This window comes from Dinoponera quadriceps, unplaced genomic scaffold (genome assembly GCF_001313825.1).
Source record: "Dinoponera quadriceps isolate SergipeBrazil2010 unplaced genomic scaffold, ASM131382v1 scaffold777, whole genome shotgun sequence".
In the NCBI taxonomy this organism is placed as follows: Eukaryota; Metazoa; Arthropoda; class Insecta; order Hymenoptera; family Formicidae; genus Dinoponera; species Dinoponera quadriceps.
In genome coordinates this window covers 3227574-3246021 of record NW_014555488.1, presented here as the reverse complement: position 1 = coordinate 3246021, position 18448 = coordinate 3227574, and the positions used below count along the sequence as shown (strand labels likewise).

General features: G+C 41.5%; 1 protein-coding gene across 4 annotated transcripts; it reads right to left on the bottom strand.

Annotated features, from left to right (window-relative positions):
• Positions 1-309: 309 nt before the first annotated feature.
• Positions 310-13750, bottom strand: LOC106744462 (voltage-dependent calcium channel subunit alpha-2/delta-3). Of its 4 annotated transcripts, XM_014619268.1 has the most exons (15): positions 13417-13749; positions 13221-13321; positions 12369-12432; positions 11809-11890; positions 11026-11252; positions 9922-10313; positions 9309-9628; positions 6983-7243; positions 6428-6556; positions 3438-3787; positions 2960-3164; positions 2062-2662; positions 1520-1875; positions 1008-1304; positions 310-670 (listed from the first exon to the last, which is right to left on the bottom strand). In XM_014619268.1, the coding sequence occupies exons 2-15, from the start codon at positions 13243-13245 to the stop codon at positions 383-385; spliced, it is 3597 nt and encodes a 1198-aa protein (XP_014474754.1). In that variant the 5' UTR covers positions 13246-13321; positions 13417-13749; the 3' UTR covers positions 310-382. The 4 variants fall into 4 exon arrangements, with proteins under 4 accessions (XP_014474754.1, XP_014474753.1, XP_014474755.1 ...); XM_014619267.1 differs by having other exon boundaries at positions 13221-13749; XM_014619269.1 differs by lacking the exon at positions 13221-13321.
• Between the last annotated feature and the right edge of the window lie 4698 nt (positions 13751-18448).

Genomic DNA, 18448 nt, shown 5'->3' with positions numbered 1-18448 from the left:
ATCTCGTTTGAATCTTTCAAAAAGTTAGACTTTCTTTTATTATATTCTTTACACACACACACACACATACAGTGTCACACAATCGAATATCGTACGACCATTTTCGGTTGGAACGCGCCGCAGCGAAATAAGACCTTTGTTTTAGGTCGATGATATCCACCTATTTAGATAAATGACTTATAGAGCCGATATATATTTGTCAAGTTACATTTTTAACCGGGCAAGATGCTTATTTAGGGGGGAGGGTATCCACGCACAAATATCGCACGAAAAGAACTATATGTTTGCTCATTAAAAATAAAAAAATCGTAGACAGAGAGATACGTTATTTTATTGCAAAACAGTCGTACATATTATTTAAAGAATGATCAATCGAGTCTAGTCATAGAATGGCGCATAAGATCCCAGCGATAACGATGCAAAGCAATGTCAAGGACAATCCGGACGCGCCTCCACAGTCGTGGATCTCGTACTCCAAAGGATGTTCCGTGAAGCAGCTCTCCAGTCGACGTCTCTTTAGAGCGTTCAACGGAATCTTATGGCAGGGTTTCTCGGCCGTGCCATTAGTATATTCAGTAGGCTCGATGTTGACGGGCGTTACCTCCAATCTCCTGTAGCACGTCGGATACATGCTGTCCACGACGACTAACAGCAGATTTGTATGCGTTACCTGTCGGTCAGAGGTAAACATCGCAACTGTTTCGTTAACCTTTTGGTGTACTAAACGAAAAAGCACTCGTACGTACACCATCCCCGGCTCATCGGAATATTACGTGTATAAGATTTAATAAAACTGACGCAGTAAATAATATTTATATTGATTTTACCGTTGTAGATGTTCAAAAAAAATATTTCAAAAATGAGGTGTCATAGAGAAAAATGATACAAAAGTTATCGTTGAATATCAAGCAAAACTCCCGTCAACGTGTTGTTTGACAATGAAAGAATCAATGGATTACATACGAGGATCTATCGAGGATCTATCGAGACGCGAAAAAAATACTCACTCTTTGAGCGTAGTACGGCCTCGAGCAATAATCGGAGTGATTGGTGACGCCTTTGGCGGCGACGGTCTCGTTCAACATATAGAGAGTCCTCTTCTGATCACACGGATAATGGTACAAGTAAGGTTTCGGCCGTGGTGGCAGTTCAGGTGCGTCTTCGTCGCTGTGGATCTTACCGTGGATGCCGGGAATATTCACAAACTGGGCCGAGAACCACGTCAAGCGCAACATAAGCCACAGAAACTGCCTCCAGACGTATCGTAACGGCTCCATCAGACTGCTGGCGGAATTGTCGACTCGCTGAAACAATTTGCGATATTGCTTTTTTTTTCATCATCAAGGTGATGAAAGAGAACCGTTATGATAAAGGGGACCTTCCTAGTGGCGCTTTAGCGGAGCGTTCATCGTGCTCAATTTGTAAAAACAATATATACCATCAAGACTAAATTTACATCTTCTAATGAGTAACTTTCTCAATCAACTCGAGTCAAGCATCGCCTAGTCGTGGTACTCACAGTCTCCTGGCACCAAGCTTGATAATCGTAGATCTCGATCGAATTGTAAAGACCCTGACCGACCATGGACTTCATGACGGCGCCTTCCTGAGTGCCCATGAATTGGCCGGTGTCGTTATGCGCCTCCGATATCACCACGTAACCATTTTGATCCAGTAGATAGCAATCGATCCATTTGTGGGAACAATTCATCAGTGGATTTGTCGTCACCGAGGTGAGCTCGATGAATCTCTTGTACAGGCCTGTCATCGGCATCTGGAAGCCCACGACGGCCGCCGGCGCCTTTTTACCGCCATCCTTGGGTGACAGGCTCATGGAAGCCGTCACCATCGCGTCCGCGCCCGCTTCCCACGGAACTGCAAGCAAAATTTCGTTCTCTTGATGACTACCTTCTCTTGTGCGATTAAAGATAACCAGCCAAGAGAGAGAGAAGCCAATGAACCTTTGGTAATTAAAAATGTTAGGCTTTCATATTAACGCGAAAACATGTCTCTTTGTCCCGCTGCACGGATGGCTTCCTTGTTCATGCGATCGAAACTCACCGGACAAATAGATGCTGTTCGGGTCCAGTTCGTTCTGGAAGATGGCGCCCTTATACCAAGGCTCATTGACGGCTCGTCTATGCAGGTCACCGAAGACGATGCCATCGTCCGCATCGGGAAATTCGTTGGTGCGAAGATGATGCCATCTGGTAAGGCCGCTCTGCGTGGCGATGAAGCGCAGAAAAATACCGTAGAACCGTGCCAAGTCCCGCGCCCTGACCGGAAGATCCTCCACGTAGTCTCCGCGGAAGCTGTTGATGGTGGCCTTGGCGTCAAACACCAACAGTTGCATGAGCTCCTTGTTGCAATAGTAATCCTCGTGCGAGAGCGTCTGCCTGCCGCAGTCAGGGTCGTCCAAACTCTCATCAAAGTTCTCGTCCACCGGCGGATAAGCTTCGTATTGCTCGGCCCATCGCCATCCTGGCCGGCTCAACAACGCCAGGAAATGGCGAAGCTCGTCCTCGGGACTGTCGAATCGGTGACCCTCGAGATAGTGGTAACGGCAATACACCCAGCTGGGGTGAACGCGCCAATGATCACCCTTGAAGAAGTCCGACACGTTCACGTTCATGTTCTGGTTTCGGCGAATCTCGTCGCCGACCTGAATGAATTCAACGTGCGATCACTTTGATGTTGGTACGCGCGCGTGTGATTACCGAGTTGCATCTCGAACGATATATCCGACGTGGATATATTTACTATTCCTTTCCTTTCTGTTGGAAGAAATTCTTCGAGTAAAATTGGGCATCTTTTTTATTCGAGGAATCCGTTTCTTCCAATAAAAATCTGGTTTCTTTTTAAGATATTTTACATCTGACAATAAATTTACGTAGAGTGAAAAGGGAGGGACAAATTTTCGAGAGACAACAACTAGCAGCCCCGATAATGCCCTTTCGACCTTGATCCATGTTGTTCCATAATGGGGTATGGCGACTGCGAGGCCAAACGGTGTTCCTGGCAAAGGCGCGTAAAAGTAATCCCGTCTCTCGAGGGTCACACGACGATTGTCGTCGTAATGCAGTTTCACGGGGATTCCCCTTATGCTACCTCGCTTGTGATCGACCAGCGCCGATCGCAGCTCCAATATCTCCGGACCCGGGTTCCTGCGCTCATTTAAGAGAAAAAAAAAACGAATGATTCAGGCAAGATAACACACATGGTCTGGAAATATTTGTAGCGAGTTGATTAGTAATAATTTACTTTCTATTTTTCCCTAAAACGACAAGAAACAATTTGACGCCGTTATAATGTGAGTGAGATTTTTCTTCTTCTCTTTTGCTTCCCGATTTTCTGACCGACAGAGAAACTCTTCTCTATTCTTACGATATTTACAATCCTTGCGATATAGCCGACGGTAAAGCGTGTTAAAACATTACCTAGGTCCGCGGCCGTCGTCGAGTATTTCTACCTCGGTGAGATCGACACTGTTGTAGTTCAATTTCAGCCGGCCTCTGTAGACGGGCCTGAGATCCGGATGCAGTATCACATAACCGTTGTTGGACACGATGAAGGCGTAACCGTTCACACCGAGCTTGTACGGCAACGTGAGCTTGCGGATGTCGTCGATCGGCACATCCGTGCCGGCCACGCCGAGCAGATTCGTCACGCGACTTTCGTTATTGCGATCGAACACGGATGTACTGACGGAGGTCAGCAGTCTATATTCCTGCCAGGCGGTGGTGTTCAGTTTGGACGGGTCCTCTTCGATGTTCTCTTTCTTATGCAGCTATGAAAATACGCGAATATCACGAGAATGTCATGATGAAGACGCGATGTTTCTGGCGTTAAAGGGATACAAGGGCGAACGCTATTTAATACGTCGGTTTTCGCGCGGTGGCACACGGGATCAAACGGAATCTCGCGAAAACCGATTGTATGTACGCCATGTCACACGGATCTTCTTTCTCCGAAGAAGAAGGATTTTATGGAGCAACATATATTTTCGGAGAAAGAAATATGTCCCTTTCAATTTTGTTCAAATATATATATATATATATATATGATGATAATCTTTTTAGTTAATTGCAACGTAAGGGAGCGATGATTATTTGTTAATAAAAAGAATCTTTTGGTCACTAAAAATTATCCCGATTGATTAAACCGGAATTGAAGGGATGAATTGAATACTATTGTCCTTTCGTTTTAATTGATAAGCCCTGTGTCGGGGTCGAATATATCACTTACACCGTGACCGCCGGTTACGAGGTAATCTCGCACCGCCATCACTTTCGAAGAATCGCTCGTCTCCGCTTGATTCCGAACACCTTGCGTGCAATAGCTCGCAACACCTATCTAACGAAAAATAGCGACACATGGCGAAAAGGTTCGCCCAGCTAACAGCGGCGCTACACCTCAGGGGAATTAAATTCTTAGCAGGCTAACGACTGGCTGTGTGAACCATTCGGTAAATCTACTAGCGAGAACCCAATACTCAGCGATTAGATATTTGCAGGGTGTGCGCGCGTGTGTGTTTGTCCAGCTCTCTGACATTTGAGCGCACCATATTGGTTGAACTAAGCACTTTTGGTCTCGAGCGAGGTAAGCGATTAGTGTTGCATTCCTTTTAACGATACATCTATACACGATAGAGTTGTTGGGAAATAATAATCACTTGTACAATAATAACGCTCCATTTTTTCCAATATCATTCCAGCATCTCGCTCCGCGCTTGATCTCCGACATATTATTACCAAGCGAAGTCATCAAAAGAACCGTGCGGCAATCGCGCATGGATTTCAATCCTCTCCTTAATAATGATCTTGTTTTTAGAAAGTTCATCTTCTTTTTCGCAAAAAGTAAGCCAAAAATATTTCCGACAGTGTTACAGTCTGTCACACAAGAGTGTCGGAGATATCTTTGAAACTTGATGCCTAATGAAAGCGAGACCACGATAATCTAAATGTTAGCTAAGTTTCTTTCAGATACGTTTGTGTCATTAAAGAGAAGAGAGCTTCAGAGATGAATGCTGCGTATACAAAACGGTTTGAGGCGGTTTTCCTGTGTAATCACCCGAAAGGCCGAAAATGAGTTTTACAAGTGCTGCTAAATACCTGCATAAGTCGTCACAGTTCGTTAGGAAGTGGGTAAAACGATATAACAAGAAACAAAAAGTGTCGATGACTTTCCAGATCGCGGCTCAAAGCGAAAGACTACCAATAGGGAAGATTCTTCGATTTTTTGAGAAAAATTCGAATCTTTCTTTATAAAGAGGATAAGCAGTTTTGGCAGAAAAGGGTGCAAACATTAGTATAATGACACTGAAACGTCGTTTGGAAGAGCATAATGTCAAATGGCGTAGTTCAATATCAAAACCGTTACTTTCAAAAATCCATGTCGAAAATCGTCTGGCGTGAGCTCATCAAAATATCGATTGTGACTGGAGCAACATAGTGTTCAGTGATGAATCTTCTTTTTGGGCCTGGTATCCTATTACACGTTTGGTCTAGCCGTGGACAACCAATAATAGAAAGGAGTGTAAAACACCTGACAAAAGTGCATGTTTGTTTTAACGTACGGGATTTCAGGAGTTTGTGCGTCTTCACAGACAATTTGAATACACAAAAAATGTTAAAATTGTATCAAAAGGGACTTCTCACATCAGTTAAACGTTGGTTTAATGAAATTGAGGACGAATGGGTTTTGCGAGAAAATAACGACCCGAAACATCGAAGTCGAATTTACACCGAATAGAAAGCAAAAAATGGCATCATCATATTGAATTGGCTTTCCCAGTCCCCTGATGCAAATCCGATAGAAAATGTGTGGTCCATAATGAAGCACAAACTTAAGGGAAAACGTATATTAAAATTAAAAACCTTAATAAAACGTATTCGTCAAATATGGAGATCGCTACCAGTGTCATACGCCGAGAAATCGATGCCAGAAAATATGCCAAGAAGATGCGAAGCCATAACGGAGGAGATTGGACTCACTATTAAAGTAAGAATGTGTTTTATATACACTTTCGATTTATCGAAATAAATTTACAAATAAATTTATATTTATAGAGATATCGCTCTTGTGTGACACGACTGCGCAGAGTCGCATCCTCGGTATCTGTTGTGTCATTGACGATATCCAATCGTCAAAATGGAATCTTTTCTACTGTGCGTGGTCTACGGGCGAAAAAAAAGAAAAGAATCACGTTCAGTGGAAAATTGTTTGCGTCGGCGTCTTTCCTCAAGAGCTCACGCCGTAATGTTCCGATGTACGCAACTACTCCGTTTGGCATTCGAAGGAACATTCATCAATCATACAGCAACGGGGAGTGCAGACCGGGGGGGAGGGAAGGTGCAATACAGATATAAACAGAGCGCCTGAAAAGCCTGGGAAAGACGGGGGATTCTCTTGAGAGATCGTTTTCAACCTGTTGTATGTAGATCGCGTCCTCGTTAACTCGCACGCCCAGTCGTTTTCCCTTCAGGAGTTTTTGCAGCCGCGAGTATTGCTCCTCTTGCTTCATCACCACCCACAGCCAAGCGGCAAGTGCCGGATTCTGATTGGAATTTCACGTACGTTTATATTAACCCACCGAGCCGCCCTGTTCGTCTCAGCAATCGTATAAGACACATCTACACANGGGGGGGGGGGGGGAATACACGCGGAACTAAAAGGGGGAAACGAACAGAAATGTTTTAAATCCGGGGTGTCTTTCTTCCGTTGTACGATCGATCCCATCATCGATCCATAGGAATTTCAGAAAGAACGTCAGCAGCACGAACTCGCTGAAATCGCGATTTTTCCAGTCAAGCAGAATTTTCATTCAATTCATACTTGAAATAATATGAAAATTGCACGATATATTATCGTAATTTACGTCGTGATTACGCCGTCAATGAGCGTCAACGAACGTCCGAATATCTTCACTTTCTAATTCGAAAGTCCGCGAAATAAAAATCCCTTAAATTATGTTGCTTCCTACCGTGACATCGGCGTAGACGTGCGTCCACACAATCGGGTGCACCACATCCTGAAGTACCAGCGGACGCGCCACGACCGGGATGTACTTGAGTACTTGCTCGCGCACTTCCTCCTGCGTCTGCACGTGTCTGTAGTAGCCGCGATTCAAGCACGCCATCCACTGGATCTCCCGCACCTTCGTTACCTCGCGGCCCAAAAGATACGTGAATACGCGCACCGGTATGTGAGTGCTATTCTCTTTCCAATTCCACTTTTGGAACACCTGCGGAAGAAGAGATACACTCTTCGCGAAGGAGCTGTCTTTATATCTCAATCAATTTTTCGATTCTTTCGCTTTGCTAGGAAGCCAGTGGAATCATCTCCTCCGTTGTTCTTACCGTTCACTTAATTATTCTCTCTAATTCTCTCTTCAACTTTTGAAATTAGAATCGTTATACGAAGTCGCATTCCACAGTCTTAGTACCGTGTCGAATCCCCTATATATATATATATATATATATACACGAGTATATAGGCGAAAATACCTAACCAGATGGACGAAACGGTAAGAATATCTTGATGCTTCGCGGACGTTTTTGCTGCTGAGAGAACAAACCCATAAATTGCGTTTGGAAAACTTCTTTTGATCGTTAAAACACACGAAAATAGACGAGCCTTCGACGTGACGTTTTTCTTCCGTTCAGGATTCCTCCGATCGACCGCGAGCTTCTCCGGCGGCTATAAAAAGCGACGGGTAAAACGCGAAATTTTACACCGACCGTACAACGGTACAACCGGAGTAAAGCCGTCGATTTGGCGGGCAATTATTACCCTGAAAAGAAAGGATTCGGAAGGTCTTCGTTATCTTCCAGAGGAGAAGAAACTTGCGAAGAATAGTCTGACCGCGTACACTTCAATAAGATGATTTATCGGTTGTATCGTCATATATTATTCGTACGCCAACGAATGGAAAGAGATCATTCCTTGACAAAAACTGTCGGAGATGCAATAATTTCTCTCTCATCGCCAATGACACGTAGCTCAGCGTTTTGAGAAACGCCGCGTTATGGTATGTGATTTTTCAAACAAGAAGATAAATAGGAGGAAACAAAAGGAAACAAAGGTTAATTTTACTAGCGGCGAAACTCCTCCCATGTAAACACACTTGTAATATCAACGGAGCTTTAGTTGATCGATCGGATCGATCAAATAGTCATTACAAATGGTAGTCATACACATTTCCCATGTATTTGTAATTTTTCAATAAACGAATATCTCAATAGATATATTTTCTCTTGATAACTTTTTAACAAGCAACGAGCTAAAACTTGCTGAAGGTTACTTAGGAGAACGACAACATCATGGGTCCCTTATTGTGACATTTTCACCCATAAAGTACATTTATATATTATATGCTAATTTATGTGTGTGTGTCTATATATATTGCAACTTAACAAAGAGTTCAAATGACTCTTAAACTTTAGTTGTAATATCAATTATAACGAAAAGCAACCGGTCTTTTATTTGCCTTTCTAATCGCCTTAATTGAATATGATAATCTTCGAGCGATGAGAGTATATGGTGAAAACATACATACCTACGTTATTTATATTAATGTCTGATATAATTTTGAGAAGAATCGGCCTCAACAGCCAATTGCACAAAAATATATGGGTGTGCAAAAATATCCTAAGCGAAGGTAGTTATCGGAGTTATTTTTTGTATGTTGTGTAACATGAGTTGCACAAACGCGAAAACGTCGAATTTGTGGATTGGAACTTGCCAGAACCGACGTCCTTTTAATTGTTTTTAGTCGAGAAAAACGACATGCGTGCGATCATCGATCCTTCGGTCGTGCAGCAACGGATTACATAGAGTTTGATCACATGCTGTTTACGTACAGCACGCGCACCGCTCATACATAATTAACTATCTCCTTCAAGGATACACAATTTTGATGTTTATGACGATAAAAACGATATGAACATAAAAGCGACGTAACGGAAATGCTAATCCTCTTCTTGTATCGGCTCACCCGATTTCAATTACAAACGAACCATTGAACACCCGCCGCTGTAATTTTGTTTAGCGCTCTTTACGTATGTATGAACAAATAACGCGACTCTCTTTCTCAGAGCGCTGATCTTCGTTGACGGGAAGAAAAAGAATATCTCCGACAATTTTTGCCAAGTAACGTCTCCTTCCGTTCGTTGACGCGTATGACAATCGACAAATGATTTTGCCGATCTATTACCAATTCTTAAATCAAAGCGAAGGAGGAAGTGGAATTTGTCGGTTGCGGGCGTTCCTGTCTCGTAGAATCGCGAAATAGAGCTTTGCACCGTTACCTCCGTCAGATTTCCGGGAACGCCATCGGTAACGAGCATGATGAGCTGATTGCACGGCGTGCCGGTGTCGCATCCACGTGTCTCTCTGTAAGTCTCAAGCAGGCTGAACGCCGCGGTGAAGGCCGCTGTGAGATTGGCAACGCCTTCAGTCGTCACGTTGCTCATGGACTTTTTGAACGTATCAAGATTCTCCGGGGTGGCCTGAATCAGCATGTCCTTGAAGCACGGCACCATGTCGCTCGTGTCATTACCGTACTTTAACAGTGTCACAAAGTCGTTGTTCGACAAGGTGTCCAGGATCGAGCTGACTGTTGTCCTGGCTGTCGGCAAAATATCATCATTTCACTCGACGAGCCAATTCTTGCGCGCGACTCTCCGATCGTGAAATGAACGACGGAGCGATGGATAAATGCGTAAACTCGGCCGAGAAAACCTTCTCTTTGATTTGATTAAAACTTGTACATATTTTCAACGATTCTCTACGATCAATTCTAAGCGTGCGTGTGTGCACAATGTAACAATTTTCCCCCGCAAAATCGTGTAAATACCCATACAACATGTGTGAGACATCTTGAAACTCGTCTTGATAAATTCTCCAGAGGGACATTCGTACCGATCGTCTTTCCCATGCCCGTCATGCTGCCACTGGTGTCCATCAGGATCACCATATCCTTGCTGCATGTGGCCGCCTCGATGAACCAGCTGCGAAGCCGGCAGTCGTACAGATCGGCAGGCGGATCCTCACCGTCGTCGGTCGTGCTCGTGCGCCACTCCATGGCGGGATATTGCCTCAGCACACCAGTAACCGAGCCAAAGTACTGCCAGGACAATGCCGGGTCGGACTCGTAATTCTGACGGAATATTTCGTCCAACGGCTCGCTCTTCATTATGTCCTCCACCACTTCCGGCGTGTGATCAAACACGTTGGTAGGTATGTGGACCGACGAGTAGCTAGTGTTCACCGGGATGTTGTAGAAGTGCGAGTCCGCAGTCAGTTCCATTTCCCTGGAATCGAAGGAATCTCGATGTTATTACTGATCCTTCCTCCAGAAACGTATTCATTCTTTCTTTCGTGCGAATGTTACTTCAAAACCGATGCAACGTGCGCGCGCGAATACTTTAGCTGTATATAAGGATTATTGCGTTACGTAAGTTTGATAATAAAGTGTTGGAATTGTTGGTTTTAACGTTGTTAGATTGTGTTGGGGGAGCATCATGTCGTAATTTTGAAGATAATAGAATAATAATAATAGTAATAACAATAATAACTTTATTGTGTGCACCAAAAGTATGTAGCACAAATAAGATAGTGCAATCCGAATAAAAGCGAGGCATATACTTCCCGCAAAAGAGAAATAAAACACAATACAAAGAGAGAGAGAGAGAGAGAGAGATACGATAGTTGGGCTCTACGTAATAGTTTTCTCCACAGACACATGAGAAACGGTGAGATAGAACCATCGAAGAATCCGCAGCACTTTTTTCCGATAAAGATTCTTCCTCCGAAATGGAATAAAAGAATCACGCAAAGTTATCCAAGATATCTACGCAAAATTTTGACGTAAAAGTCCGATTGTTTCGTCTTTACAAGAGTCTACAATATCATCCTATTAATACGGTCCTTTACAATTAATTTGTCGAATCTTTTCAAAGTTTTGATTTGAATAGCGTCTAGTTCGCTACAAGAAGGAAAATGTAAGATTGAACGGTCGCTCACCTATATACGCTGCTGTTGTCTGCGTCTTTCTTAGGTTTGCTGGAAATGTAGGTGAAGTTACCCATAGTGGACGGGTCCCATTTTTCCGCGATCTTTTCGGCTTTCATTCGAATGCAGGTGACCGCATCCATCTTTCGGCGCAGCATCCTACCCACGTTTTCGCTGATTATGCTTACCAGTTCCTCGCCAGACTTGTCCTCCACCCGCGTGTTCATGCTCTTATATTTCTGCAGTAAATTATTATCTGTTTAGAGAGTTTCCGACATTATCTTCCTCTTGTGTGAAATTTCGAGTTAAGCAGTTTGAATCTCATAGCTGTGACGTCTCGTCTATTTGAGATTTTTCCTCTTGTGAAATATTTTTTTGGGAGATGCTTCTCTAGAATATTCGCTTTGTTAAGGGGGCATCTGGAAATTTTTGAATTTTCGATTTTGGGGATTTTCTTAAAGCACGTTGTTTGAAGAATATTCTCTTCAAATTGTACTGTGCAAAACATTTACTGGTTGGCTAACCGTTGCCCAATATCGGCGTTTTAGCTCGTTCCTCTTGTTTAAGACAAACATAGTATATAAAAGTATGCGCACCAAGCAGCGCGAAGGAGGAAAGAACATTATGATAATCAAAGAGCAATTAGTTTTCCAAGTTAACTTTATAAAAATAAATAAATAAAATAGAAAATCTTCTTTCATCATTTAAGTAAAGAAAGTGTCATCTCGATCGTCACAAATCATCATCATCGTTTCAAATACCGACTGTTTCTTATTTCGAACAATCCACACTCACTTCCAGCAATTCCTCGGGACGGCCCACTTCGCTCGCAAGGTCCCATAATTCAGTGCCTAACTTGTCCGCCCATCTGCCGACGCTAGAAGAACAATTGGTTCAATTTGATGTTGCTGATTCAATATACATGTGAGTTATATTCAATATACATGTGAGTTTTGCTCATGATGAGTAAGTAAATAGGACATAAACGTCAAACGTTAGTATAGTTTGATACATGACGTATACCTTTAACATTGCAATTAGGATCATGTATATAAAATTAAACATCGTATGAAATCCGAGCAAGCAAGTGTCGAGGCATATACGAATAGACGCAAAACAGAGGGATGCGAACACAATTGATTCATGTCGACGGAATTCGCGTCTGGTAATCTCGATATCTTATTACTCGTTATCTATAATTTATTGATCTATACATACATATAGATTGTAACGTCTCGACTAGTCAGCTTTCTCGGCAAAGTTAACACGTGAAGAATGTCACTCAAACTTTCTCCATTTCTCTTAACATTTACGAAGTGTACATGCGCGATCTGAGTGATGAATGCGAAACTCACATATGCGCGTCTTTGGCCAGACACACGACGAACACCAGCGCGAGGTAAGAGATGAGACATTGACCTGTCGTCAGTAACGGGCTCACATTGAATGTGTGCGACGATTCGTTCCGAATATTATTCGAAACCGAAGTCTTGCCCGAAAGTCCAGACGCTCGACAATATTAGGAGAACGTTTTGAAAATTCCGAGTGCAAACGAACATCTTTGAAAGTCTTGAATGTTTTCGACTTCGGGTTCTTTGTCTCACAGCAAGTTGAACAAATATTTACATGCTCTTGCACGAGAAATAGGCATTTGTCGCGCGAAATGTCTCCTCTGTTATTGTGATATATTAATGAGAAATATAAAAGAATATATCACACAATAAAAAATAGAAGGAAACTTTTCTGTATCTCAAAATTAGGTTTGTTCAATGTGTTCGGTCGTGAATATAGAAAATGGACTAAGCAAAACATCGTTCTTATCGGAATGAAACCTGCAGTACCTCTGTTGTTGAAATTACACACAAACGGCCATTACATTCGAGGTTTACAAAATTTAATTAATGTCTGTATGCAAGATAATCGACTGACTAATGTTACATTATGTTATCAAGCTTGAAAACGCGAATTTTACGAGTTTTGTTCAACTGTTGACAACGAGATGAAAACATTTGATTACTGATTTCAACAAGGAAGAATTATATTTTCAATTTTCTAAGCACAACAGCGAGCTTTAATCAATTCGTTTCTATATTTGAATTTGAAAATTGTACGCTTTTTGACAGGTAGATTTATTATACGAGAAAAACGATCGTTCCATTCGTTTTACGCGCTCATAGTTTTCTCACGCCGTAGTTTTCGTATATTACCTCTAATATTCATGGTTGCTTCCATCTGTACGCAGTTACGTACGTTTAAAAACCACTGTGCCACAGGACGGCAATGTCATTATCGCGTCAATCAGTCACATCTAGACTGGGAGAATTTTCGGTTACGAGCGATATTCGGTGCGAGTCGTCGTACGAGCGAATCGCTTGTGGAACTTCGAGGAAGCGATGCCACTACCTGTCGTCGGCATGAACCAAATTCGTCTCTCTTCTGTTTACTCTTCTTACGATTCTTCTATGCACGAACGGATAATCCGTTCCGGCGACGCAAGAACACGACGCTTCACCCGACTGAAATGAAAGAAAAAAAATACTCCGAAAGTTCGCGACGACTGATCGGATCCAATTTTATTGGAGTCTGCCGGCGGCCGCGAGGTTTACCTACGTAAGCGGGTGTTCCGCTGATTATTTTTGGCACTCGAGCAGCGCCGTCTCATAGCGCAGGGAACCTTCTTGCTCTCTAACACGGTCCACGGGTATTAATAAAATCTTGCCGGCCGACACACGCCTGGAGATGCACGAATTGATTGACGGAGAGTTGCGTGATCCATATAGGAGGAAAAGGGCGGTTGCGTGGACAGATTAAAATTTTCAATCAAGCCGCCTCTCTCTCTCTCTTTCTCTCTTAAGCATAGTACCTCCAAAGTGTAAAGCGGAGAATTTTGTCTCACTCGACTCGACTTAATGGATGAGTAACGCAACGAAATTTCTTGGAAAATTGCCGATAAGTTCACCGGCACGAATAAATCCTCACTAGTGCCAATACGTACAAACACTTGCGCAAGGATGTTCGTGATTTTGCAACCATTTCGTGATACGCGCTAAGGAGCACGATCAAAAGGCTGTCGGAAACGCAGACGACGGAATACCTCCAAGAACGTCGATCCGCGTAAGGTCTCCCTCCTGCGGAGGATATCGCGTGCGTGTGTAACGAAAGACTCATAAATCTGGTTACACACGCGACGCTGTACGGCGTTTCATGGATAAGTTCTCCCGTCGTCTCGTAATTAGTGTCCATTATGAGGCTTCTTTGACTCTTTTAAAAGAAAGAAATCGCCAAAATCCTATGCATATTTCAATTTTCTTCGGATATCTCTACTCTGTCATCATTTATCGACGAGCACAACGATAAAAAGTTTTGGCTGGCGGCATGGAACGCGTTTCAGTGGAGAAAGGATCACGCTGAGTTATTTTATGCCATTAGCGCATTTCTTCAAAAAAGAAATAACTTACCGAATGGAATTATTTATCAGATGTTAATATAGCGTTGTAATGTTACTCCACAAATTGACAATAAGTGCAAATCTTTATGTAGGACAGGCCGTGTGAAACGCAGTTGTTACATGAATGACTTTATAAGTGCAGCGTCACAGGCTGTACACTTGCCCGCGCACTTATGAACAAGCAACTTTTGTGCACTATAAAAGCGACGTTTTGCTGCAGTTGTGTTGTCACTCGTGAAACGTCAGAGAAACCTCAATAGTTATTTGCACCGTTGTCGCGACGTAAAAAAAATATTTGCGTGCGAATTGTCTGAATTTGATTAAATTTTTTTTTCCTGAAATTTCTTTCAAGTAATATAGAAAAATAGTCTCGGTAACAGTTAGCAAGATGAATACGGTAGGTGCAATCGATTTTCCGCACTTTCGTTTGTCGGTGAAACAAAAAATCGTTTCCTTGCCGAAAACAGCGACATACATGTAATTTATAACATTTTTTATTTAATGTAATATAACGTAATGGCGTATAATGCCACATATTAATTGATCCTATGACTCCTCTCTCTCTCTCTCTCTCCCTCTCTCTCCTTCTCCCTCCCTCTATTTCCAAATATTTTTACCGAGCCATCTCGAAAAACATCGTTTCGCGCACCAACATGGTTGAGAAGATTTTTACAGTTTCTTCTCCACCTTTCATCCCTTTTCTGTGAAGTGGCGAGCGTTCACAAACGCCGGTCCGGTGCTTGAAAATTGCCGATTTCGCGAGGACGAATTCGAAGAACGATTATCTTTTTCACGAATGGCAGTTGCGAGACAGAAAAATTGGGAATCCATAAAACGCTCGATTATACGTCCAGACAGCGGCAGACAGACCTTGACTCTGTTTCTCGAGAATCGGTCCCGGGAGGAAATTCATGAGGGTACGAGCCTGCGAAACCGTCAATTTCGGAACAAAACGCGACAAAGTGAATGCGTCTCGCAAGTGCGGAAAATCGATGGTCGAAGTCGAGTGATAAATATTAATTGCTGCAGAAACGTCGGAAGAACCGGGTTACCGGTATTATAATAGCTGTATAATAGCCGTATATAATAGCCGAACGTTATAGCACAGTAATTGCAAAAAACATTCGTCTGTAACGGTGACCGATAGTCGCGCGTGCGCTTAGTGCCGAGCGTCAAACGTATGATATCGCCAAGTTCCAGGAGATAACGACAATGTACGATGTGAATTCGACTGAGGATAATTTCTCCAAATTCTACGGTCAAACGCAGCGACAAAACCACACTGAGTGGATAAACGACGCTATGGAGAACCATGATATTTTGCTCACGCATTTGCTCCTCGACAAGCTCAAGGACCCGTTCGACATCGCGGACGTGGCCTCCTATTACGGTATTTATCAAGTTTCATATAGTCACACAACGTTACATACGCTATCTTTACTTGCAAGGGCGATTCGATAGAGAGAGATATAAAGGCAATGATACACTGTTTCAATAAATAGGGATTTTAGTACGATTAATGAAATTTGCGTTAGTGAAATTTTAATGTGATGAAACGAGATGATAATCGACATTTTTTTTTAGAAAAAGTGAAGTTAAAATTTGATTTGTTACCTAAGCGAGAAGTTTCTTTTCGTCAGTTATCTTTTAACATTTTAATAATGTTTTGATGAAAATAATTTATAAAAAACTCATTTCCAAGTTGTCTTACATCCATATGTGACATTTAAAGTAACTCGGAGTTTTCGATGATGCAAGATAGAATTCCTACTCCTCGAAAAACTTGCTTTGTCGAGGAACGTTCTAACAGACACGAATTTGTTGAACAGAGAGTCTGTCTTTCGGACCGTAATGTTGTCATCGTATATAAGAGAAAATTATGAGTACTGTTAGGAGGCCGCAGACTATAGTGACAAGGCACAAACGCATGTGTTCTCATTCTTAGAATGAGAAAATTATCGTCACAGCTAAACAGTACATAAATGTATTTAACCATTTGACTGCTATGGGCGCATATATGCGTCCAACGAAAACCATCGGTGTGGCCTATGGGCACATATGTGCGTCCGGCGCAAGCCATCGATGTAGACTATGGACGCAAATGCGCGCTCGGCGAAGGCTGTTTACTGCTGTCTCATGTTTATATATAGAGTATTTATGTTACTTACTTGTTATTTGTTCAGTTTTTCAATTTCCAATATCCAAACAAATACATTATAACTATCAAATTACGGCGTTTTAAAACTTTACTATTGGTGAATATATATTGAAAATAAAAAATGACTGAATTCATTTTGCGGTGGACAAAGTAATAATAATTGGATTGTGTATTCTATTATAATGTGTTAATACGCCGCCGATAAGATCCATATAAAAGTATTCAGTCCCCAGCGATCGCTATTGCCGGCCGCACGCCGCTCACGCGAAACGCTTCAATTTTGAGCAGTTTAGCAGTCAAAGAGTTAAGTAGCGTGAATTATTTAACGATGATATGACACATTAATTGCTACGTTGAAAAAGCTTGATTAATAATTGAGTTGGTGATAAAATGATAACTAAATGTTGACATATAAATCTTTCACCTGTTTTAAGCTGCTTCTATATGGATTGACGTTAAAATTGAAAAAAAATACACACATATCTGTATCCCAATGTCGTAGAAGTCCGCCGCCAACCCGTTGAGGAAGCGTTACACCTCTTCTTTGACTTCAAGGGTAAGGGGATATTGCTGATCGATTTCATGGAACGTGGGACAACAATCAACTCAAAAATGCGTTTCATGAAATCGATCAGCAGTAACCCCTTACCCTTGAAGTCAAAGAAGAGGTGAAACGCTTCCTCAACGGGTTGGCGGCGGAGTTCTACGACATTGGGATACAGAAATTGGAGCACCGTCTACAAAAATGCGTAGAAAAAGATGGCGATTATGTAGAAAAATAGAGCAAAGTTTCATCTTTCCAACGATATAAATTTCTATGAGAATAAACAATGTTATCTATTTGTAAAATTGATGAGAACCTTATTTCTGGATCAACCCTCGTATAAACAATATAAACGATTGAGCCCTGTCTATATAAATGAAAGACCCCTTTGAATTGGAAATGTGATACTTAGTGCTCCTTAATACTGTATAATGTTGCTTTTATTAGTTTCATATTTTAAATATGAAACAATTCAATGTATATGACGGGTAAATAAAAATTATTTATATTTATATAATAAGTTATATAATCAGAGATATAGTAATGTGAAGCAGAAATGAATAATATTGATACAAAAACAAATGAGTAAACAAATTCATAAAAATAAATAAATGTGTGTATGTGAATATACAAATAATAAATTATTTATGAATAGCATATAAATTCATAAAAATTGCACAAGTGAACAAAAATTGAACTGCTCGTTCTAGCGAATGCAAACGTACAAGAAATGTTTGTACAAAATATCTATTCAAACTTTAATATATATATCACTGATTTTATTCCTCATGTTTAACCTGTTCTATTATTTTTATGCTCGTTTTTTGCACTCTGAGGCACGGTCTATTAAGCGAAAGAATATGACGAATGCACGAGTGTTTTTGAATAGATTATCCGTCTTCAATACTTGTTTTCTAGCTGACCATATGTTAATATATTACACTTTAAAAAGATAACATGTTAAATTACGATAATATGTTAAATTATGATAATATGTTAATATATTATTCTTTAAAAAGATAATATATTACTCTTTAAAAAATCGTGAAGTCGTGAATTTACTCGTATTTTTTCAAAATGTGCAATGTCGATACTTGCGAATGTTAAATAAATATCATGGACTGAATGTACGTTTAGACATTTCAAAGTTACACAGTGTTTATTACTCGAAAATGCTCAATAGAGTACAATTTGTACCATCCGGATATGTTCGTAATTCGCTCGTAATTCAGATGTAATTCGTTATAATCACTTGTTGTTACGGAAAAGTACCTATTTCCGATCT